Source organism: Podarcis filfolensis (genome assembly GCF_964270895.1).
Source record: "Podarcis filfolensis genome assembly, chromosome: 3".
NCBI classification, from domain to species: domain Eukaryota; kingdom Metazoa; phylum Chordata; class Lepidosauria; order Squamata; family Lacertidae; genus Podarcis; species Podarcis filfolensis.
In genome coordinates, this window is record NC_139606.1 from 57968864 (window position 1) to 57992796 (window position 23933).

Below are 23933 nucleotides of genomic sequence, written 5' to 3' on the forward strand. Positions count from 1 at the left end.
AAGGGGTTAAGAATGACCCAGGAGCCTGGCCTTGAGGCACAAATACAGAGGTGCCAACTTGCATTAAATATTGGGGGGCAGGTACCCCCCTGCATAATCAATCACATGACACAGCACCCCCCATTTGAGTGACAATGCCCATCAACGTAGGGGGGCCTCAAGTATTTTAGGGGGGCAGAAGGGACCTTGTCCCCTAGGAGTTGACTCCTATGCACCCATATGGAAGGGGTGGGTACAGTGCTACATTAAACCCTGTGGCAGATTAAACCCTAGGCAGTCGAAATCTCAGGGTTGGGGGGCTCGTGCATGTGTTCTAGTGGGTTAACACTAGAAAGCTTGATTGTAATTTTCTTTCAAGATCAAATCAATATTATTTTGATCTGCTGTCTTGGGGCCCTAAAAAGGCTGGTGCCTACTCTGCCTATTTGATAATCTGGCACTGCGTGGCCAAAGCGATTCAGAGTGTGGACTGGCAGCTCAGGGGCTTAGACTACAAAGGGATGCAGTCAGTAGCGATGGGCTGCCTAGAACCAAGGAGCTTCTGATTGATTTTGCCCCTCTCCTGTGGGAGAGGGAGAGAAGGAGGAATTGAAGTTTGGTGCCTGCTGAATCAGCGCCTCTGGAGGTGCCAGAAAAAGGGTTGCAACAGGAAAAACTGGAGGTGTGTGAGAACATGCAGGAAAAGCTGAGAGCATGTGTGCATGTGGAGCAGCAGCCAGTGCTGGTGGGAAAGGCACCAGAGGAGCAGCCAAAAGAGAAGCAGGCTTCTGCTGAATTGGGTGAGATAAACTGCTCAAGATGGTCTTGTGGGGTGGGGACCAGTCCCAATACTGGAGGCAGTCCTTAAGCAGGCTCCAGCAGCCAGGGTCATGGGTTTGGGGGGCAAGAGCCACTGGGTCTGATAGGTGTTAGAACAATAATAATAATTTATTATTTATACCCCGCCCATCTGGCTGGGTTTCCCCAGCCACTCTGGTCGGCTTTCAACAAAATATTAAAATACAGTAGTCCAAACCAGCTTCCTGTATTCATGAAATCACCTGGGAGATCAGCCATTTACCAAAGACAAAGGGAAGGTAATGAGCCATTAGAAAAGCCAGAGAGAGGAGATTCTGTGCCAGGTGAGAAATTGGAGGAGCCCTTCTCTCAGCTCTGATGTTTGAGTGAGTGAGCCCACTCTAAGCAACATTGCTGAGGCTTACAAGACTGGCATGGTAAATGCAAATCCACATTTTCTGTAAGCTTTGCACTTGGGTTGATGTGAAGAAGTAGCATTGCTGCTCTGGATAGCAGCTAAAAATTGATTAGTCCCTCTTAACAGCAGCTGTTTTATTTACAGAATGTGTGCCATGTCTGATACAGCCATCTCATGCGTATATATAGTATTTCAAAGAAAATGTGGGAATCCATTTTTCACAGTTCAGAAAGCAAATCGCTATCACATGAAAGTGAGTTGCTTCTAAACAGCACATTGTAGAAGTTGTTTAGAAAATATTCCCTGCGATTTCTATGTTGAATGCACAGTGAAACACATGGATATTATTGGAAATAGGAAAGCTAGCGAAGTGTATGTTAGGACACAGGGCTGTGAAACAATATTATTGTATCTGACAAATAGCTGAAACTTAAATTTAAGGCCTAGGCCCTGCTTCTCAACTTCGGTGAAAAGCTGAATAAAAACCTTGATCTAAAACCAGAATTGCATATTTATAAACCTTTGGGCTCTGTGAAGCAAACCAGTGACTTTCAAAAACCCACTTCCTTCCCCTCCTGGAACACTCTGGATATTTTTGTGTGCCTCTTTCCTGTTGACGTCTTTCAGTCACCATGGCCTAGACTGTGTTGTAGGCAAACTGAATATTGCTGTTCTGTTAATGTCTTGGTTCCTCTGCCTGATTTCCTGACTCGGAAAGACACAATTTATGGGAGCTGTTCTACGTCAGGATGAATGCAAGTCAGAGACCTTTTGTTGCCTGAGGCATCCCCACCACCACATTCTACATTTAAAAGCCAACCAGACAGACAGCTGGATCTTACTTCAACACATGGGATGGAACAGTGTTTTCCACCACATCTGAGAGCAGCAGTAAGAACATAAGAAAAGCCTGATGGATCAGGTCAATGGCCCATCTAGTCGAGTATCCTGTTCTCACAGTGGCCAACCAGATGACTTGGGGATTCCAGCAAGCAGGACCTGAACAGCCTAGCTCTGGGAATACAAGGCCATGTGGCACTCACAGCTCTGCCCTCCAACACTTCATTGCCACTTTCAGCCCTCCAACATCTGCCATCTGAGGCCACTACCTCACTTTGTCTAATGTTAGGGCTCTACCATGGTTTAACATTGGTTACAACTCATGGTTTGTCTGGAGTAAGGATGGGAGAGAAGTTCAATTCAATTCACATTTTATTTGCACTTTCTGAAACAACATGAACTGAAACACAATCATCCTTCAAAATTCTTACTTCTCTGAATTTCGGAGCATAGTTCACCAGGCAGTTAAGGTGTAAAAATATACATGTATTAGTAAAAATAGCATGGGGAAATGCATTATATTGGGAAAATTGCTTTGCAAAATGTGATACTGTGTATACAAAATGTGCATATTATGATAAATTCACACTAAAATGCCAATGCATTTTTATGGGAACTTAAAAGAAAAAAAGAAAATTGCAAACAGATATGGTAATATGGAGAACTGAACTTAAGACTGGAAAAATGAAAAAAAATGAGAGAACCCAAAATGGAGATTTATCCACCCCTAGTCTGGAGGAAGCAAAACCATGAGCCCAGGTTTAGGTAATATGCTAAGCCAAAACATGGCTTGGCTTATCAGAGCACAGCAGCAGAATGACTGAGGAGTGGGGAGCAGCAAAGAGCTCATGGCCTCCTCTCTAGTAGTCCATATGTTTCATAGAATCATAGAGTTGGAAGGTACCCCCAAGGGTCACCCTGCATTGCATGAATGCAGGAATTGACTTAGTATTATATGTGGACCAGGACAGTGAAGCCTGCAGCATAAAATGGAGAAATGCCTAATAGAATGATGTCAGGATGTCCTTCAATAGCCACATGTTCAACGGCACCTGAACTTGGTGCCTTAAAGGAAGCAAGTGAGGCACACAGCAGTTATTCAGCCTACATGACAGCACCTTTCAGGAATGATACAGGAACAAGTTTTCCTATATATTTTCTCTACATCATAGGTTCTCCCTTTTCTTCCTTGTGCACCTTTATTTACAACTCCACATCCACCCTCTATGTTTCCATATTATTTTGAGAACTGTGGCTCTTATGATCCCCACCAATACATAAGAACAGCCTTCTGGACCAGGGTAGTGGCCCATCTGTTCTAGCATCCTGTTCTCATAGGATACTGACCAGATATTTGCAGGGAACTTGCAAGCCAGATATGAGCACAGTATCACTATATCTACCTGTGACTCCCAGCAATTGTTATCCAGAGGCACATTGCCTCTGACAGTGAAGGTAGCCATTGACAGGCTCCATGAATTTGTCTATAAGAAAATATCTAAAAGAAAACTCTTAGCACCAAAGCTCAAGGTTAAACACAGAAAAGGGCAAAGGAGGGTGGGGAAAAGCTACACAGAGGGAACTATAAAAGAATGAGCACCAAGGAGAATGAGAGAATCTTTTCTGAGAGCATAAGAAAGTCACTTTAAAAGATCCATAGAACTCCTGAGAATTTTTTTTTAAGACCCTACTTATATCTACTTCAGACATTTAATTTTTTAAAATAAAAATAGACCTTTGTTACATGTTCAAAAAGGACTTGTCCCCATTGGGTTAAGAAAAAGAAGGTGGGAGGGATATTCACATAACTCCTTCCCCTCCCCCCCCCAAACGAACAATGGATCAAAGTAAGCCATTTATTCAAATTGTTTTAGGTCTTTCAGGAGGAAGACTAGGTTAGAACTCTTCTTCCTGACATCTAGTTTTTCATTCTCAGCACACACATTTGCAGTTTTCCGGTTTTGTGCAAAACCAAGGAATCAAAATATATATATAAGGCTAAGCTCCTCCATTCAGGAGCACACCTGAAATAGTTAAGAACATGGCTGGAAAATAAATGAAAGCAATTGTAAATTCTCAATACAAACTTTTCAGATTGCTCTGCAATATTGCAGAATTTTATAATGTGGTTTACTTGTGCAGTTTTCTGGTTTTGTGCAAATCTGAGGGTTATGCTCTTCCATTCAGGAGAGCACCAGAAATAGTTAAGAGCATAGCCAGAAAAGAAACAAAAGCACTTTAAGGGAAGTAGCAGGAAGTAATGATTGATCCACCCACCTAAAAACACCAAAACAAATTGTCTGAGACCTTGAGTGAAGATTTGCAGCCTAATTTCCCCCAAATTGTTGGACTATCCCAATATCAGGTATTTACAGGGCAGAAGCATCAAGACTGATGCTCTTTGAAGGTAACGTTGAATGGTCCATGCAAATTAAATGAGAATGCAAACAGCTGCAAACACACAGTAAATTCTGATATGGTAAATTCAGAAGCTGTATACACACCTATAGCTTTAAAGCACATTTCCTGGGAGCAGTGGTTTATCCCCTACAAACCTCCAAATTCCAGAGCTCCAATTTCCAGTACTCTACAGTTCTCAGGATATTTTGAGGGAACTGCAAACAACATCTGAAACTGATCTGTAAATCTTTCAGTTTCACTTTTGAGTATGTTGTTAATCAGGCCGAGATAGTTGACAAAGACAGTAATTAACTTACATTTCATCACTGCTTGTACTTCATATATTGGTGTCAGAACAATGCAGCCATCAAAATCCAGAGGAAGCAAGTTGGTAGAGTTCCTAGCTTTGCAGATATGAGTAAATGTCACTCTCCGACTTCTGCTCTTTGGAATTTTCCATTTGGCAATCTCTTTCAGTGTATAAGTCTGGTCATCTTCCCATTCATAGAAATCACCTTCTTGTGAAATTGGCAATACAAAGGCATGGAGTTGGCCATCCCTCATTAATCTACAGTGTACAGTCAATATCCCATTGCTGACTTCCACAGAGTTGAATATGATCTTCTCACCCCATTTGATGGTCAGGTTTTCTACTTTTATATCCTTAGAGCAATAGAAGCAGGGATGTTGCAGTTGTGTTGATCCAATCAAAACTTTTTTCACAATTTCTTCAACGCTAACATACGGTGTTTTATCAGCCACTATCCTGCAAAGACCTTCAAAGGAACATTTTTATTCAAGAAAAGTGTCTTGAAATGATGCAAACATTAAAAAAGTATCCAATACTTAACATTCGTAGTTATAATTTCCTTGGTACCCAAGAATGGGGGCATTGGTTGAGGATGAAAACAAATTCATGAAATAATAACCTTGTAAAATGTTTGCAGTTCAAATTGCTAACATAATCACAGGTATCATCTGAACTCAGGATCTTTGTATAAAACCAGGGAAATGACATTTTAAAAATGATAACCTTTCAAAGAGCCATCTGTATTATTTCTCCTTTTATTTGTACAGAAATATATATGTCATTTGTGTATGTGTGTCTACTTCTGTGTGTGTGAATAATTTGTGCCAAGGGAAAAAAAGTGGATTGTAGCACATTTTCATGTGTGTTTTTAAAACTGTATCTAGCAGTGAAAAAACTTGGTTATCTATGTACGTATGTGTAAGTATATACTGGTAATCTTTCATCCCCAGAGCCGGATGAGGCCCTAAGCTACTGAAGGTAATGGGGCCCTTTATATGTCCAGCTGTCCTTTGTCAACAACCAATTGTTGCTGTTTTTTGTGTTGAACATATGCTATATGGTCATTTATGGACCTAATAGGTATCTGAAGCCATTTGCCACTGTTGCTGCATGTAGGTTTTATTCTATTAGTTTTTTTATCTTATATTTTGGAAATGTACATCCAGGTTTTTTCCTTTTACATTTTTTGGGGGCCCCAAGAGAGTGGGGCTCTAAGCTATAGCTTGTTTAGCTTATACATAAATCCGGCACTGTTCCTGCCTCTTTCTGAGTTTAACTTTAAATATATATATATATATCTTCAGTTGTTTTCTTGGGTGCTAAAGTAGTCAGTCCTTCTCCTCCCTCCCCCCTTCCCTTGTTTGATGGCCTGCGGAAAGGGAAGCACTTTGATGGGAGGCAATGGTGAGTGACAAGTGTTTGGTGGGTTATGGGTACTTTGTTTGCAGCAATGGCTCAGAAGAGAGCCGAGCCAGTTTTTCCTGATTGTTAGAAGGAAAAGAGGAACCAGCTTTGGGATTCAACAAAATAATTGTGTTAGCATAAGAAGACTCTTCCCCCCTGTACACGCCCTGCTCCAGAGGGTTGGATGAACCCATAGAACAAATTTCAGGGGTGCATGGCGGGGGGGGGGGGAGAGAGATGGGGATAAAGTTCCATTGCAAAAATAGAAATCCTTGTGCTGTTGGAACAATTTGCTTAGTGATATGAAGAATACAACCCATAGCTTTCGGGAGCATGCAACAATACTGGCAGATTAAGGTCTACGAGTCATATTAATTATCCTTTTAACAGGCACTATATTAATTTGCATACTCAGATCTAATACAGAAGTAAAAAAAAAGTGGGGAGAAGAAAATGATGGATAGCCAAACTACTAGCATGAATTCTGTGCTTAGGCAGTAGACCCACCTGGTTGTTCAGCTCTAATTGCAACATTGAAATATTACTAGATACAGCAGCTTCTGCAACTGCAGTACCTAAAGGGCATCTTTATTTCCATGTTAATCATACCCATTGGGATTGTTTTGTTAAAGCTATAACAGAAAGAAAATGTTCAGTACATATGTACATTTGGGTAGAGTGGTTTTCTCTTAGAGGAAGATTCAAAGGGAAGTTTAGAGAACATAGCAGTGGGATTTAATTTAGCTGTGCAATTAAACTATAACTTATGACTCAGCTGCACTATAACATCTCTTTTGAAGCATCTCTAACTGGAATTGCATGTTGCAGAGAAGCTGACACTGAATGCACCCATTTCTTGTTTTCTCTCTGTGTTACAAACGGTACAAAAGCTACTCTGGACCACACACATAGCAAGAAGAAAAAATGGCAGTGTGACAATGACCTGTATTTTATGGCATTACATAGAGACAGAGAAAGGCAGAAGATGTAGGTGATTTTAATGCCAACATATTTTGCTTAGCATGTAGTTCAATCAGTATACTGTTGAAATTATAAGGAGTTTATTTATTTTTGTAATCCTCCATTTGTGTACAGTTATGGTTGGGTTATTGGTTTAACATTTTGTTTTTGTTGCATTTACATTTTGTGATTTTTATTATTTTGGTGTGCAGCACTTCATGCATCATACATGAAAAAAACAAATAGCACATGGTATCCCCTATTTGTAAAGGATAATTTTGGACAACATTAAATGAAACAGTGTGTGTTAATCAAGTAGAGTCTTGGGTGATTAATTCATGGGGATCAGTTTTAATCAATAAGAGGTTCAAACTGAGAGAAGCCTTGTTTATTTTATGATGTGGGACATTTAACTGCACAGGTCATGAAATGATCTATTATACAAACTTGTTTTGCTTTAGTATTTTTCTTTTACTTCAGAGACATAATTGTGCACATTTTGTCCATCTCTGATATAAGATTGAGTAGAAAGTATCACTAATTGAAGTGTCTTCATTATAACCTCAAGCACATTGCAAATGAAACAGACTGCAATAGGTACTACAGAAGTGTCTAATTCTGTTTTTATTTACTTTTTTGGTTTCCTTATCTAACCAGAAAATATTCAAACTGTACCTGGAAAATGTAAAGGTAGCTCAACTGTAGTGGAGCAGAAGCTAGCATCATCTTCACTTTCACAGTTGCTTGCCAGGACTTTCTTAACTTTTAATCCAACAACTTTAATCACGTCTCCAGTTGACAAGCAACATTCATGGCCACACTTTTCATAAATTGAACCTAAAGGAGAACATAAAGATAAACATAAATATTTTATGGATTGTTCATGGCAGTTTACAAGCATTCTTTGTTACTCTTCCCCTCCTAGATTCCTGGTAGTTTGGTTTACACCGAAGGCACTTGCAGCCTATCTCCCCTTCTGTGTGGGATTAAATCACAAAACAGCAATTTCAGGTTGTGCCATTATAGGAGACTGTGAGGTCTTGTGCAGCAAACCTGCTACTTCAAAAGATGTTACTTTTGTTTTTTAAATGTATTTTATTGATTTTCAAATGTAAAACAACAATAAGAAAGATCAATTACTAATAAGCAACAATCAAGTCAGCATACAGAGCCTTGACAAGAAAAATGGAACATTAGCAGAAAGTTCCATCACTTACGTTCTGATAAAACTAATCAACTAAATTCGTAGTTCAATGATACTTCTTGTTGCCATGTGCAAAGATATAACTTTTTGTGATAAGGATAGTGGCAGGAAAATGTACTGGAAAGTGTGGGTTAACATTTGCTTGAACACAACATCATCCTGGCAAACAAGTTGGGATGAATGCGCAATAAATAGGGCACCTAGAAGTACCCATGAATATCAAGGTAAGTTAGAACATAAACAACATTTCGAAACTTGCTAGTAGTCCATCTTCTTAGTTCTGAAAGTGTGAGGTGGACCTCAGAGGAGAGAAAGTGCAAGCTTCTCTGACATATTTTCTTCAATGTAGCTAGTATCTAGTTCAGAATTGGAACTATTTATCCACACAACCTGCTTCCGGTCCATTTCCTTTCTTCATCGTGGATGTAGGAACCAAATATTTTTTTTTTTTTTAAATACATATTTATTAAAGTTTTACAAAACAAAGAATTCATCATTTCAAAATGTATCATTTCCATACATAAAGCTCAAGAAAAACAACAATATGTAACAGAAAAAAGAAAAAAATGAAAGAAGAAAGATAGAAAAACAGAAAAAAGAAAAACACTCTTTCTTAAATTTATAAAGTTCCATGCCCCTCTGTCTTGACCTCCTCACATCCCCCTTTTTTGTGTTCCACTTTACTCCAATCAGATTCAGCAAATTCAAAACCTTGTTTCAACCATACTTAATGTTATATTCTAATTATTATGTCCCCATTTTCCATTATTTTAATCCGTACCTCATCTTATAAAATATGACATAATATTGTTCTGTTCATAACCCCTTATCCTTTTTTTTCTTAGATTCTTCTTTTCACACACCTTTGGCCAAAGTCACACAAACCCTGTTACTTTTACTTCCCACATCCTATTGACACTCAAAGATTTTACAGTATTTTTGTAGATAGTCCTTAAACTTTTTCCAGTCCTGTTCCATCGATTCTTCTCCCTGGTCACGGATTCTGCCAGTCATTTCAGCCATCTCCATGTAGTCTATCACTTGCGTCTGCCATTCCTCCACGGTGGGTATATCCTGTGTCTTCCAATATTTAGCTAAAAGTATTCTTGCTGCTGTTGTTGCATACATAAAGAATGTTCTATCTTTCTTTGGCACCCATTGGCCAACTATGCCCAAGAGAAAGGCCTCTGGTTTCTTGGGGAAGGTGCTTTTAAGTACTTTCTTAAGTTCATTATATATCATTTCCCAGTAAGCCTTAACTCTTGGGCAAGTCCACCAGAGGTGAAAGAATGTTCCCTCAGCTTCTTTACATTTCCAACATTTATTGTCAGGCAGGTGATAAATTTTAGCAAGCTTGACTGGGGTCATGTACCACCTATAAATCATTTTCATAATGTTCTCCTTTAAGGCAATACATGCCGTAAATTTCATACCGGTGGTCCACAACTGCTCCCAATCAGCAAACATAATATTATGACCTAGATCCTGCGCCCATTTGATCATTGCTGATTTGACCGTTTCATCCTGCGTGTTCCATTTCAACAGCAAGTTATACATCTTTGACAAAATCTTAGTTTTTGGTTCTAACAGTTCTGTTTCCAATTTCGATTTATCCACCTGGAAGCCAATTTTTCTATCCAAATTATAGGCCTCTCTTATTTGATAGTAATGAAGCCAATCTCGCACTTTGTCTTTTAATTTTTCAAAACTCTGCAGTTTCAATCTGTCACCTTCTTGTTCCAAAATTTCCCAATATTTTGGCCATTTAGCCTCCATATTGAGCTTTTTCTGAGCCTTAGCTTCCATAGGTGACAACCACCTTGGGGTTTTACTTTCCAGCAGGTCTTTATATCTTATCCAGACATTAAACAAAGATTTTCTGACAATATGGTTTTTGAATGCCTTATGAGCTTTAACCTTGTCGTACCAAAGATATGCATGCCACCCAAAAACATTATTAAAACCTTCCAAATCCAAAATGTCTGTATTTTCAAGAAGCAGCCAGTCTTTCAGCCAGCAGAATGCTGCTGATTCATAGTACAATTTAAGGTCTGGCAGGGCAAATCCACCTCTTTCTTTTGCATCAGTTAAAATTTTAAACTTAATTCTAGGTTTCTTGCCCTGCCAGACAAATCTAGAGATGTCTCTCTGCCACTTCTTGAAACAATCCATCTTGTCCAAAATTTGCAAGGATTGAAATAAAAATAGCATTTTAGGCAATACATTCATTTTTATAGCTGCAATTCGACCCAACAAGGAAAGCTTCAAGTTAGACCAGATTTCCAAGTCTTTTTTAACTTCTGCCCAACATTTCTCATAGTTCTCTTTAAATAAGTTCAAATTTTTCGCCGTCATATTGATCCCTAGGTATTTCACTTTCTTAACCACCATTAAACCTGTTTCATTCTGAAACCTATCCTTTTCCATTGGAGTTAAATTCTTCTCTAATACTTTAGTTTTTACCCTGTTTAGTCTAAATCCCGCCACATGACCAAATTCTTTAATCAATTCCAAAGCTCTTTTCATACTGGATTCCGGCTCCTGTAAAGTTAGAACCAAATCATCTGCAAAGGCTTTCAATTTATATTGTTTGGCTCCGACCTGAATGCCTTTTACAAATCGGTCCCCTCTTATCATGTTTAGCAGCACCTCCAGGACCGAGATAAAGGAACCAAATATTTTTAGCCAAAGTGCTACATGTTTTCCTCAAGCTTGCTTGATTTCTGTTTTTTTGAACCTCAATTTTATGGTATAAGAACATAAGAAGAACCCTGCTAGATCAAGACACAGGCCCATCTTGTCCACCATCGTGTTCTCACAGTGGCAAAGCAGATGCACAATAAAGTCTGCAAGCAGGACTAGGAACCTGCGTTCCTCCCTTATGGCTTAAGAACTATTGACCCAGTAAGATAGAAGTGAAGCAAAAACAGATGCATCCACACATAACAACAAAGTAACCTCCAATAGGGAATCAGTCTCTAACTGCTGCTAAACAGATGAGTGCTGATGGGAGTAAGTAAAAAATGGTGGTAGGCAGGTGGAGGTGGGGGTGAGTGAAACGCCCCCTAAGCCATTGTCTGCAGCACTGGTTTTATCACTTGTGATGTGTGTTATAAGCATTCCTCATCTTCAAAGGGCATTTTGTCGTGCATCTCAGAAGCTACCGTACATCCTGTTATTCTGTTTCTGTTGCCTTGTACTCTGCTATGCTGAATGATCTCACAGTATTTGTCAAGGCAAGGCCTGATCAGTCATGAACAGGTTACCTCCAAAGCTGGTGCATTCTCCTTCACTGGAGGTTTTTAAGCAGGGGTTGGATTGCCATCTGTCTAGAATTCTTTAATTGTGATTCCTGCATTGCAGGAGGTTGGGTAGATGACCCTTGGGTCCCTTCTAGCTCCACAATTCCATGTGCCATTCAACACAGACAATCCTTGCCCATGCCACTTTGCCTGCTGGCAAACATTTTGGAATGGTATGCTCTGTGACAAGTGGTATCAATGAAATGAATAAATATTCTTGTCTGTTAATCATCTGCAGCATCTAAATAAGCTGATTCTCAGAAGATGCAATATGACAGGCTTCTGGGAAAGTTTCCCAGCCAGGTGTGCAGTTAAGCATCAATTTTCACCTGATGCTCAGCCAGGGCTCCAGCCAATTGCCCCCCTCTTAGGTTCCTTCCCTCCTCCCAAGTTGTGAGGAGTTGTTAAGTCTCCAGGTCAACAGCTTTATCATGTCTCAGCTGTTTCCTTTCTGCTTTCTCAGGCCAGGGAGCAGAAGTTGCTTGTCTTGCTTGCTGGCAGGCCCTGTTGACTGGTGCCCCAATTCTGCCTCTAAGCAGGTGAGAAACACAGGGTCCAGCAGAGAAGGCCTCTCCTCCTCCTAGAGGGGAGGGGTTGTGAGCCAGAGCAGCCTCCCGCAGGGGCAGGGAAGCGTATTTGGCTCCCTGCTCCTGATTGCTTCTGCTGCTGTGACCAAGCCTTCCAGCCAACCAATAGGGCTGGCTGGTGGGTGGGGCTAGCCACGTTTAAACAGCTGCGGTAGCGCTCAGCTCCCTATTTTTTTTTAAAAAAACCAACACAACAAAATAGTTTGAGAAACACAAACTGTTTCCTGACGAGTGTACAGAGTTTTGAGTTATGAACCTTTTTTCTTTAAGCCTGTGAAAAGTAAGGAGTCAAAACAACCCATTGCTAGTAGCAGGTAATACTCAATGCATCTCATGGCATATGTGTGGGTAGAAAGCCATTTAGCAGCTACTCATATAAATGGACCATTTTTATCTCTTCCAGGTGGGTGATAGGAAACACAGCCACTGCTGTCCACAACATTCCAATTTCCTTTATGCTACCTGCAGCAGAAAGACAGGAACAACCTAGACTGAGCCTGCCCAGAAGTTCTTTTCCCTGCCTACTTTCCCTAGAATGCAAGGAAAAGTCTGGAATGTTCTTTGCAGACACACTTAGATCTCTCTGAGCTATTTCAAGAGTGGAAAGTAGGGAGAGGACTGGCAAGAGGCACATGGTTTCAGTGGGTACTTGCACATGCCTAGAAAAGTAAAGAGTGGGCAGAGTTCAGTCTTTCAAGATTTATTTTGTTTCTTCCTAGAACCCTGAGAGTCACCAGAAGCAGTCAGTTGCAAAAGAGTGCTGGAATTTGTTTTGAGTGCCAGACCTGAGCTCCCAGTTGCCATTGTTAAACAACAGGGAGTCAGGAATCCTTCCCAATCTGCTTCAGATCACCCAAAAGTCGATCAGGAAATCCTGAATTACCAGTTCCTGGCATGGTAATGACTTAGAAGGCAATGACTTACATAGAAGGGAAATAACACCTTTTGCCACAAGTGAAGAGATTTGCAAACAGTGCTTCTTCAAGGCAAGCAGAAGTTTCCAACTTGAGGGAAGCTAATCTGGGTCAAGGGCAATGGTACTTACTGAAACTGAATGTTGTTGGTCTCAAGAGAGAATGGAGTATGCTACTAGGGGTCAAGTCAAACTACCATGTTAGAAGCACTGAAGTGACCTCCCTGGGGCACAAGCCTAGGTAGTGTGTATGGTGGTTCTGAGCTACCCACACAACAAGAACCCCCTTCTGACATTGCTGGTGTGGTCCAAAGGAAAGCAGAGCAATACGTTTGACACCAGCTTGGCTGCAGGAGTTGCCAGGAGGAGGCATAACAAGATGCCACCCTTAGGACTCCACTCAGGATTTGTGTAGGGTTTACTCCTAAGCCTTTGCTTTTAAGGTGACAAAGGTTCACACTCTGTCCCCATTAACTCCTTTCTCCCATCATAATCAGCAGGCGTAAGAGGGGAAGGCGATGCCATGGAGCGGGAACAGTTTTCAGCTAAATGGCCACTTCCCCTTGTGGAAAACCTTATTGGGGCCATAGGTAAAAAAAAAGAAAAAGGTAAAAAGGTAAACGTAAAGCACCCCCGGATGGTTAAGTCCAGTCAAATATGACTATGGGATTGTGGCGCTCATCTCGCTTTCAGACCGAGGGAGCCGGCGTTTGTCCACAGACAGCTTTCCGGGTCGTGTGGCCAGCATGACTAAACTGCTTCTGGTGCAACGAAACACTGTGACGGAAGCCAGAGCATACAGAAACACTGTTACCTATTTATCTACTTGCACTGGCGTGCTTTCATACTGCTAGGTTGGCAGGAGTTGGGACAGAGCAACGGGAGCTCACCATGTCGCGGGGATTTGAACTGCTGACGTTCTGATCGGCAAGCCCAAAAGGCTTAGTGCAGGCATGTCCAAAGTTCATTTTGGGGGCCTATTCCGGCCCCTTTGGCAGTTTTTGGGGTAAAATCCTAAAAAAACCTCAACAACTTCAACCTTCAAAAAAGCTCAATAATTTCAATCCTAAAAAATGTGGTGCAACAACTTTGGTTGGTCTTTTGGTCGGTCCTCACGGCCCTTCACTTCATCAAATCTGGCCCTCTTTGAAAAAAGTTTGGACACCACTGGCCTAGTGGTTTAGGCCACAGTGCCACCTGCGTCCCTGCTATTGAGGCCATATTCCAGTGGTGATGGGGCAGATCAAAAGTTGTAGGTTGTATCAGGAGTTGACTCTTACTATTTTGTATTTCAGCCTCGCAAAATCAGATGTTTCGACACCACTCCCACCTTATGTATATTTATGAAATAATTGGGACCTGAATTTCCCTATTTTCCTCTTTACCTCTTTTTCTCTTTTGTATTCTGTCTACCACCCGCATGTTACTCCACCCTATATATGTGTTTCTTTATAACATGCAAAAATTTCCTACATGCATACATACTGCAGATGTGTTTACAGAGTCTCATCAGTGATCCTGCTGATTCAGGAATGTCTATTAGACTGCATGCCATTATTTTACATTTTAAACTGCCTTGAGTGCAGAATTGACACATTGCCCATTACCACATGTGTGGTAAGTAAATACAAATGACATTACTTATGGAAATGTAGCCCATCTTCTCAAGTGTGGTACAGAATGTCCTGGATCAAGCTATTCATTTCAGTCAAGAAACAAAGTAATTTGAGCCGCCTGTAATCAAGTCATTTCCCTGGTATTGCTGACAAGGAGTGAGATCAAGTGACTTTTAAGATAACCCCTCATTTCCAGTAATATGTTAGGGTCTTTGCTATGCATGTAAGAATCAAAAGCACATTGCTGGAGTAGATTATGCTATGCACCATATTTCACAGTGTATGCAGAGAATAAAATGTAATGCATTCCTCATTGTCATCATGCAAAATTTCCTGTGTTTTTCTGCACAAAGAAAGCATGAAATCCATCAAAGACATAAAGGTAATTAAGCAGAAATACTGATTCTTCCTTTCAACTGAAGGAAGATGTTGCATACTCGTCTTAGAGGAAACTGGAATAATGCAGTCTATTTACTAGGATCAAACAATGCCCCTGAAGGCTGGAATTAAAGAACTTAGATGCCTTTGAATCCACCTTTTTGAGATTGCTACTTTGTTCAATAAGAACTACATTTATATCCCTTTACAACCTCTTTCCTGATTTTTTAAAAACAAATCCACATTAGCCACTGCTGTGATCACATCAAAGCAACCAAACAGTTAGTTCAATAGCTTTTCCCTCTGATTCTTCTAAAATGTTAAATGGGTGCAGGGTGGGAGAGAGAAGTATTATGGTGGTTTCTTTTTATGAGATTTTCCTGTCATTAAGTCTCCCAGTAATATTTTACTTTACCTGAAAGATAACACTGCAAATTTTAGATAGTTTGTATACTACATGAGAGGAAACAAGTTGTGCCTTCTATCACTGCATTATGACAGAATGATTGAGGTAAATATAAACAACAAGTGAAAACAATGGGTTTTAAAATACATTTATTTAAAGCTCTTTTTAGTTTGAGAAGATGTACTTTTGCAACGCAGGGATCTTTTAAGTAAAGGTATAGATTATCATTTTTTAAGCACTCATACTGCAATTCTTCATGTTTACTCAGAAGTAAATTCCATTGAATTCAACCCCATATCTAGTACCCTGAAGAAAGATCAATCCTCAAAACTAGAGTGTAAAATACTAAAGTTACCATCCAGTTTACAGCTGCATGACGATGATTTATTCTCCTGTTTACATCCAGTGTGCTCCCACCCCATATTTTGTAGTGCACCTCATCTGATACTCAAACTGGGAGTCACAGGTACCAACCCAACCCCCAACATTGTCTGATTCACTCCAAACTGGTGCCAAGGTTTTGCAGTCATTTGGCAGCATCCCCCCCCCCAACAAAAACCCTCAGTAATTGATGCTCAAGGATCATAGGTATCACTCCAAAACCCAACATTATCTGATTCACTCCAAAATTTGGGGGTTTTGTAGTTAACAGAGGTTTCCAGGGATGTTCTTAAATCCTGCAAAGGGGCCCCATCTTTTATCCTTTAATAAAACATTCACTGCTGCGATGCTAGAGCTGCAGGGGTCTTCCTCCAAGTCCCCAGAACCAGAGTGGGTGGTAGCAGTGCAGCTTGGACTCTCCTCCTCCCACATCCCTGTTCCCCATCAGCTCAAGGACAGTGGCCCTTTAAACAAAAAGGGAAATCTCAGAAACCTTGACACCTGCATGGCTCAGGGGCTCCATGAATCCCAGCTGCTGTATATTGCATTTACTTTCCAACGCCAACACCTGCTGCTGTGTCTTCTGCAGCTTGTTCCTTGCCATTCCTCCACTCCTAGTTGTGTCCCTTCCTGTTTTTCTAGGAATTCGTTCCCCTGTGCTCAGTGGAGCTTATGTGATTGCAGCCTCCACGAAGGCATCTTCCCAGTGAGTGAATGGCTCGGGTTGAAACAAGCCATATCACCTGGACCTTCAGCTGCCTATGTACAAACATACACAGAGGGAACTCCCTTTGCGAAGGTTAGTACTGTACATATCTGTTAGCTGACTGCTTTTTGTTCAGGACATCCAGGTTTTGCAAATACCTACCCAATCCTTAGAAGAAGCAAGGGGCATAGATTTATCTCTCCACATGCAATAGTAAAACTTTAAATGTCAAGAGCTTTAAGCTATTTCTATCCTAGGCAAATCCTTTAAAAATCACTTCTGCTGTTTTTTTGATTTATTTCTCCCCTGATGGGTTTATGACACTTTCTGCTGTTTCTCATTTATCTGGCAGGTTTGAACTTTGCATGCAGTGACAGAGCTTTGATGTAAGTGCCATCATTTTACAGGAAAGAGTAAGTTGACACCTCAGAAGCTTTTTATTTTAGAAAAAAACACACCTTTTTGTTTGTTTGTCTTGCTTCTCAACTTCAGAATTAGCTGATATTAAACATCATCCTTAAGTAATGTATAAGTGAATTAACCCCCTTCTGCTCCTTGCCTGCGTGTTCCCTTTGTCAAGATAGGGCCTATATTACAGATCCGGAAAGGTCTGACTAGTCTAATTTATACAAGCAGCTTGTTCAGGTTGCTCTGTTTCAGGTGGATGAGAGGCAGATGGAAACCAAGAGATGCACAGAAGTGGGGTCAAGGGATAACATTTTAGGACTCATAGAAAACATTAGTCATTTTGGTGCTGGGAGGTGTGGGTGATGTGAAATAAGGAATCAGCAGAATGTGGGACAGTATTATGACATTTTGCAGCGATTTGTGACCTTTTGTTGTGGGATAACACCTTTCTTAAAGTAATGTGTTCTTGAAACCATGCAAAGTTTGCCACTGCAGGATTGAGACTCTGCTGATCAATTATATTTTACAACCCCTCCCCCCACAAAACAGTTACTGAACTAAGCAATAAATAGAAGAAACATCTGCCGTTTATTTTATTCTGCTGGAAAAGTTATTTGGCACATAGAAAAGTAAACATTTAATTCAATAAACTGTGTGGCCTGTTTGTATGACTCCAACCCTTGAGAAAACATTAGATGACATAATATGATATTTAATTAATTTCAAAATGGCCTTGGTTTTTATTTTTTAAGCAAAAATACTTTTAATAACCTGAAAGAGGAACTTTTAAACATTCTCTGCAGCCCAGTTAATTGTTTGTATTTCATGTCTTTTGAACTCAGTTGGAACTAGAACAATTTTAATCTTCACGCTAACTGGATTATAAACCTTGCTCTCTATTTTATTAAGCACACATTTTATTCTTGTACCTATTGGTCTTCATTCCAATAGTCTGGAGTCTGATTATTTGCCTGCAATGGACACCATCAGCCTGAACAATATTTATAATTATCTTTCTCTTCCCAGAGGAATTTTGTGGATGCTCCTCTGTGTGTGTTCGCGTGTGTTTTTAGATTAGTTTTACCTCCTATACCTGCCACTTTTTTCTTAGTGCTGTTTAATTTTGTTGTTGATTGTTTAATTTTTGTTCTGTTAAAACTGTTGTAAGCTGCCCTGAGCAGAGCAAATGAAAAGCAGGCCATATTACATAAATGCTAAAAGCATTTTGATGCAAATGACACCATTTTACATCAAAACAACAACAACAAAAGGTTAAAACCTCCATCAGCATTCTGTCACTTATTTTCACATTCAAGCCTGACAAGATATTAGGCATTCCACATGTTGTTAATACTCATTTGTATTTTTCATGCATATGGATCTATGCAATATTCATAATTGCAACAGAAGTAGTTTTATGTCTTGATAGGAAACTGTCCTGATTTTTCCTTCCTGACAGACAACCAAGGGAAGACTTTTTTCGTAATTGGAATCTGATTGTGGAAAGCAATTGAGGTTTGCTTGGGGTTTTTTGGGGTACTGGTTGTTGCACAGACATTTTTATTTATTTCTCGTCTTGTATACCAGTTTTCACAACAACAACAACAACAACAACAACAACAACAACAACAACAACAAAAATGACATCCAGCCTGATTAAGAGTTCAGAAGCCTCTTCAGTATTTTGTGGCCTTTTGGTTGGCCCAATAAAGATAGTGCCTTACTCTGGATTTTGGAAAAGTAAAAAACTGGATTACTTTTATCCAGGCTGTTTGCAATGACAGACCTTGGGGTCTCAAATTTGGTGCCCCCTGCCTCTCGTGCTCCATTCTAAATAATAGTTGTGAAGTTCCCTGCGTTGTTCCCAAGGCTCTGCATCCAGTGCAACTAAACCTGTCGCATGCCCCTAAACGTGCCTCTGCTTTTTGGCTCTTTGTCCCTGTGTATGCACCAAGGAAACCTTCATATTGTTGTTGTATTTTCTTAGTGAGTATGTATGTATAGATAGATAGATAGATAGATAGATAGATAGATAGATAGATAGATGATAGATAGATATAGATACGGTTTTGTGGGCAAGCCACTTCCTCTTTCATGTGAAATTACATGGTGTCCAGGTTTAAGGCCCAGTTTAAGAATTAGATAATCTTATATAGTCCATTTTTACCAATGCTGTGTCTACATGTTCACAGCATGTATAATATGAATTATTTCAATAAATGGCCCTGGGCAGCTCTACATTTCTCGAGGGAAAGATTACACTTTTTTGCTTCCCTGCCACTGGTTCAATTAACCCAGCAGAAAATTAAATTTACTTGCCCCCTGGAAATTTTTTGTATTGATATTTTTAAAAGGCATCTTTCTTCAGTGAAGAGATACTGAAACATGTATCCTAATCTCTACAAAATCAATGAACATACTATGTGTTTAGATTGCTAAATGTCAATATTTACTAAAATATTCTAGAAGAGAAGATATAGCGAAGTTTCAATTTATGTTAATCATATTTACTTTTTTATTGTTAAATACCTTGTTCAGTCACTGATCAGAAAGGAACTAACAAATTATTATATTTGAGAAGCCTCTTTTCATAGTTGCTTCTCCTACTTCCTCCTCTCTCTTTCCTACAAAGATATAATGGCACTCAGGCTACAGTAATGGACAGTAGGTTTCTTGGCCAGGTCTGTTGGGCCATCTCATTCCTGTGTTGTATAATGTGGGTGGGCGGCATGAAGGTTGGGATCTACTAAAAGTTGTGTGAGTGCTCTGCAGAGTAGATCGGCAAGGGTTTCTGACTCCTAATTGTTCAACAACAGATATAACAAAATGGCTTTGTTTTGTTTCCTATATTATGCTGCTGAAATGAAGACCAAGAGCCGTTTTTGCATCTGTTGAAAGATGGTGAGCATAGCTCAGGTCTAACACTGAAAACAAATTCTGGGGCTCAGAAAGTGTGCTCTTTGTTTCTAACTGTATGTCTTTTTTTGCACCTGGTTATCTGGTTGGCAGATCTTGAGGGTTCTAGTAAAAGAAAACAGAGCAGATCTGACAAGCTTTAAAGCCTGCTCCCCCCATTTTAAATCATAGAAGAATGTAGAATGGGGGAGAGAAATGTTACTCGTATGCTTCAAAAGTGAAATAATGCACATTGTCAAAAATTACCTCGTGCAGACCCTCCAAGTGTCTCTATTTTCCAGGGACAGTCCCATATTTACAGAAGTTATCCCAGTTTCTGATTTGATCCTGGAATATCCCGCTTTTCCTTCGGACACCCCTATTTTCATCAGAGAAGTGTTGGAGGGTATGGTAGTGGCATGGAATGTATGGGAAAATTCTCTTGAGAATCTCTTGCTTCCCCGCCTCTTCATGCTTTACATGAAAATACAGTATAAACATCAACATATGCTATTAAGCTTTAACCTGTGTTTGAAAACGAGGTCATATCTTGATAGAGACTAACAGTTGTTCACCTGCTAAACATCAACACTGCACAGAGGACAATATTTCCGCAGATTTTTTTTAAAATAAAGAACATACCACTACATTTTATGGTCAGTGTTCATAGTAACTGAAGCAAACATGGGCTTCGTACAAAATAGAACAGTGAGAAATTATATTAGAAAATTTCTGGGGCCTTCCTTTTATTCTGATGTGGTTTTGTGGTATTCTGAGAAGAGCATTCTGTAAAACATTACGGTCAGCGATGGTGAGTACTAAAATACAATATGGAATGAACGGGGTATGATGTTAGTTTCCTCGCAATAGTGTTAGATATGTGCATTCAGTTTGATGCAAAAAGCACTGTTGGTTCCATAGCCTCTATTCTTTTTGTCTCAGTGATCTCCAACTTTGCACAGATAAGGAGGACCACAGTTGGTGAGCAATCATTCTCCAAATGCTTTCCCCATAATAAAGACACCAAAAGCAATGTTAGAGCAAGGCACACATGCACACAGATTACAGTAATGTTGCACTGATGAAAATTTCATGCCAAAGCGGTTGCCGCCTCTCTCCCGTCCAACGGCTCCCTTATTTAAATGGTGTGGGTGAAAGCATAGACACAGTGAAGGGAACAAAAATGTAAGTGGAATAGCTGCTTCCCCACGACCAGTTTGATGTGACCTGCTGCAGACCCATTCTTAGTCTCCAGGCCACCCTTCTGAGAATTGCTTCCTATTTTGTGTCATTTGTGCATGAAAGAGGGAGATGGGGCAGTGAGTGAGATGGGTGTCTTAGCTGCTACACTGTGAGTGGGAAGCCTTGCAGTGATCCATAGGACAGGGAAAGAGAAGAGAAGGCAGAAGAAGAGATAAGACAGATCAAATAGAAAAACCAAGAATGGCCTAAACTGTGGGTGGCTAACATTTTTTGATCCATAGTCAACACTTTGAAGGCAACATGTAAAAGTGGGCATGGCAAAAAAAGGGATGAATTTAGTGGGGTCTTGGAGGAAATACACCTTTTTATCTGGCTTCATGAACATTGCAGAAGGGGACCCATGGGAGCAGTCAATTTTCATAAAACGACAAATTTGTTTGGGGTCTCAGGGGCCTACAAAATATCACTTGTGATGGGCAGGCATAGCCTTCAGACTGTGGGTTTGAACCTTGACCTAAACTATAATTGTTAGACACCTCTCCTACCCCAATAATCAGTGCTATAAAACCTAATGATACCAATGATCTTTTGAAGGATGCACATTTTATTCCAAGTACTGAATGCAGAGATCCAGACGTGGGAACTGTATGCATAGCACCTTTGGAGGCTCACAGCCCTTTTGTGAATTGCTTTTCTTAGATCTGGGCCTTAATGAATTGCCTGACAATGGCTCATCTGCACCATATAGCTGAAGCTCTATGATGGCACTTTAACAGTTCCTGGAGAGAATCCTGGGCACTGTAGTCGGTTAGGGGTGATGGAATCTGTACCATTGTGAGGTCAGCACCATTAGCAAACTACAATTCCCAGGATTCTCTTCATGACTTTTAAAGTAGTACAATGTATGTTGTGGATGTGACCTTAATGTCTCATTTCATGGAATTTTTGAATTCAATACTAACACACACACACCGGCCAATGCTGATGGCTAGGGGTGGGGGGTAGTTTGGTAGGGCACATGGGTCTCCGTCTGTCCGCCTCCACCAGTAGAGAACAGCACTCTTGATATGCCATGATGGAGGGTCCAGTTAGGATTGAGGGGGGGGCAGAAGCTTTAGATCCAATGGACCCAAGGCCCTGTGTATCCTTCACGGGACCCAGTCCTTAGGCTCATCAGTTACAACAGCAAACCTGTAAACAGAATCACATGCCCCCCCCAATGATATGAGCCCGGATTCCTTGGGATGTGGCAATAGATCTGCACTCATCTGAGCCCCTAAGGTTGGATTGCTCTACCTTAATAGCTTATGTATGAATGCTGGCTATGTCAAAAGCCTGCCCTGCATTATATTTGATTCTTATTTACCATGTTCTTACAGCACAGGGTCAGCCTCCTCTGTAACTGCTTCTCTATATCTATATTTAATATGTACTATAAGCGAACTTGCTAATGATGGCTGAATGTCATTCTCTTACATCTCCTAGCTGTTCAAATACATTCCAGACACAGAGCTAAAACCATAGTCACCACTACTTACACCCAGCTAGAAATACTTTCTTAGAACAAACCTCACCTTCGTCATAAAAGCCAGACTGGATTTGCAGAATCCGAGGGAGAGAGTTTGGATCCAAGGAATGGATGAAATTCTTCAAGCTTGAGGCCATGGTCCGTGCAACGGCTAAAAAAAAAAAAAAGTATTTAAACAGAAATACCTGGTAGGATGCTCTCTGTTATCTCTTGCACATAGAAAAAGAAAGGCCTGCAAAAGCTTTCTGTGCAAAGAGAGGTTCTTGAGCTTTCTCAGAGTGAAGACCACTTCCTCTGACTTCACGTTGGGTTGGTGGAAGGCAGTCATAGGAAGCTAAGAGAAATGCACAGCAGCACCTGGCTATATACTAGCTTGTGCTTGTGCCATTTTGGGCTACAGGAAATACAAAATACAAGTGGGTTTATGTCAGTGATAAAGAAAGGGTGGCGACAAAAGAACGTGCCAACTAGGATATGGTTTGGTACTTAATGCAGCTGCAACGATGCACACACAACAATAATACCTTGTCTTAAACCTTTGATAGTTTGACACTGAACCTCTGGAACATTAAGTACTGTTTTTTCTTCTTTTTTAAGGAAGCCACAAACTGTCTTTGAACAGATGAAATGAAACTGTTTTGCTGCTGTTGTTTTGCAGAATTCATAAGGGAAGTGAGATAGTTTAAAGGGAAGGTGCCATCTATAACCTGCAGTGGCTAGTCAAAAGTAGCAGGAATGTTTGTGTGTGCACAGTGGGCAGCTGATGAGCACGGAAAGGGTGCAGCTGATGAGGGGGTATAGCTTGTGTATCCTTGTGATGCACCCTGTCATTTCAGCCCATGAGGGAAGGTCGCTTTGACCTCTGGAATGTTGTTTTGTTGCCTGTGTAGACCAGGCCCATTTTGAAGGCTCTGAATTGTTTTGGTGAGAACAGGAGACTTCCTGGTGCAGAAGTAACTGTTGGGGTCAGTTGGTAACGTTACAAGGTCGATCTGAATGTTGTAGCAGTGATCGTTTCTTGGAGAGGATGGGGGGGCAAGGATAAATGAGATGATTCTGAAGGAAGTGGGTCAAAAAAGGAAGTGAGATGGTTAGCTCAGATTCAATTAGATTTGCCTGAAAATAGAGGAATAGTGCACTATCCTACTTGAAGCACTAGTAATGACATTTTTTTACGTTTTAGTTCAAGGGGGCAAAACACACACACACAGAGAGTGAGTGCATTTTCTTTTCTTCGATCTCATATTGGCAAGAACCAGATCCTGGGGGTCCCATATGGCTGGTCCATGAGGCAATT

General features: G+C 40.5%; 1 protein-coding gene and 1 long non-coding RNA gene across 3 annotated transcripts in view; one reads left to right on the forward strand and one right to left on the reverse strand.

Annotated features, from left to right (window-relative positions):
• The window catches only part of LOC310760018, a 43967-nt gene extending 30259 nt beyond the window's left edge, over positions 1-13708 (forward strand). For both annotated transcript variants that reach the window (XR_014546687.1, XR_014546688.1), the window contains exons 3-4: positions 12088-12154; positions 12922-13708. This is a non-coding gene — a long non-coding RNA (uncharacterized lncRNA). The remainder of the gene's footprint in view (positions 1-12087; positions 12155-12921) is intronic.
• The window catches only part of THEMIS (thymocyte selection associated), a 68694-nt gene extending 45662 nt beyond the window's left edge, over positions 1-23032 (reverse strand). The window contains exons 1-3 of the mRNA XM_083607703.1: positions 22683-23032; positions 7785-7946; positions 4753-5211 (exon numbers count right to left, since the gene is read on the reverse strand). Coding sequence (XP_083463829.1) covers positions 4753-5211; positions 7785-7946; positions 22683-22773 — 712 coding nt within the window. The 5' untranslated portion in view covers positions 22774-23032. The remainder of the gene's footprint in view (positions 1-4752; positions 5212-7784; positions 7947-22682) is intronic.
• Between the last annotated feature and the right edge of the window lie 901 nt (positions 23033-23933).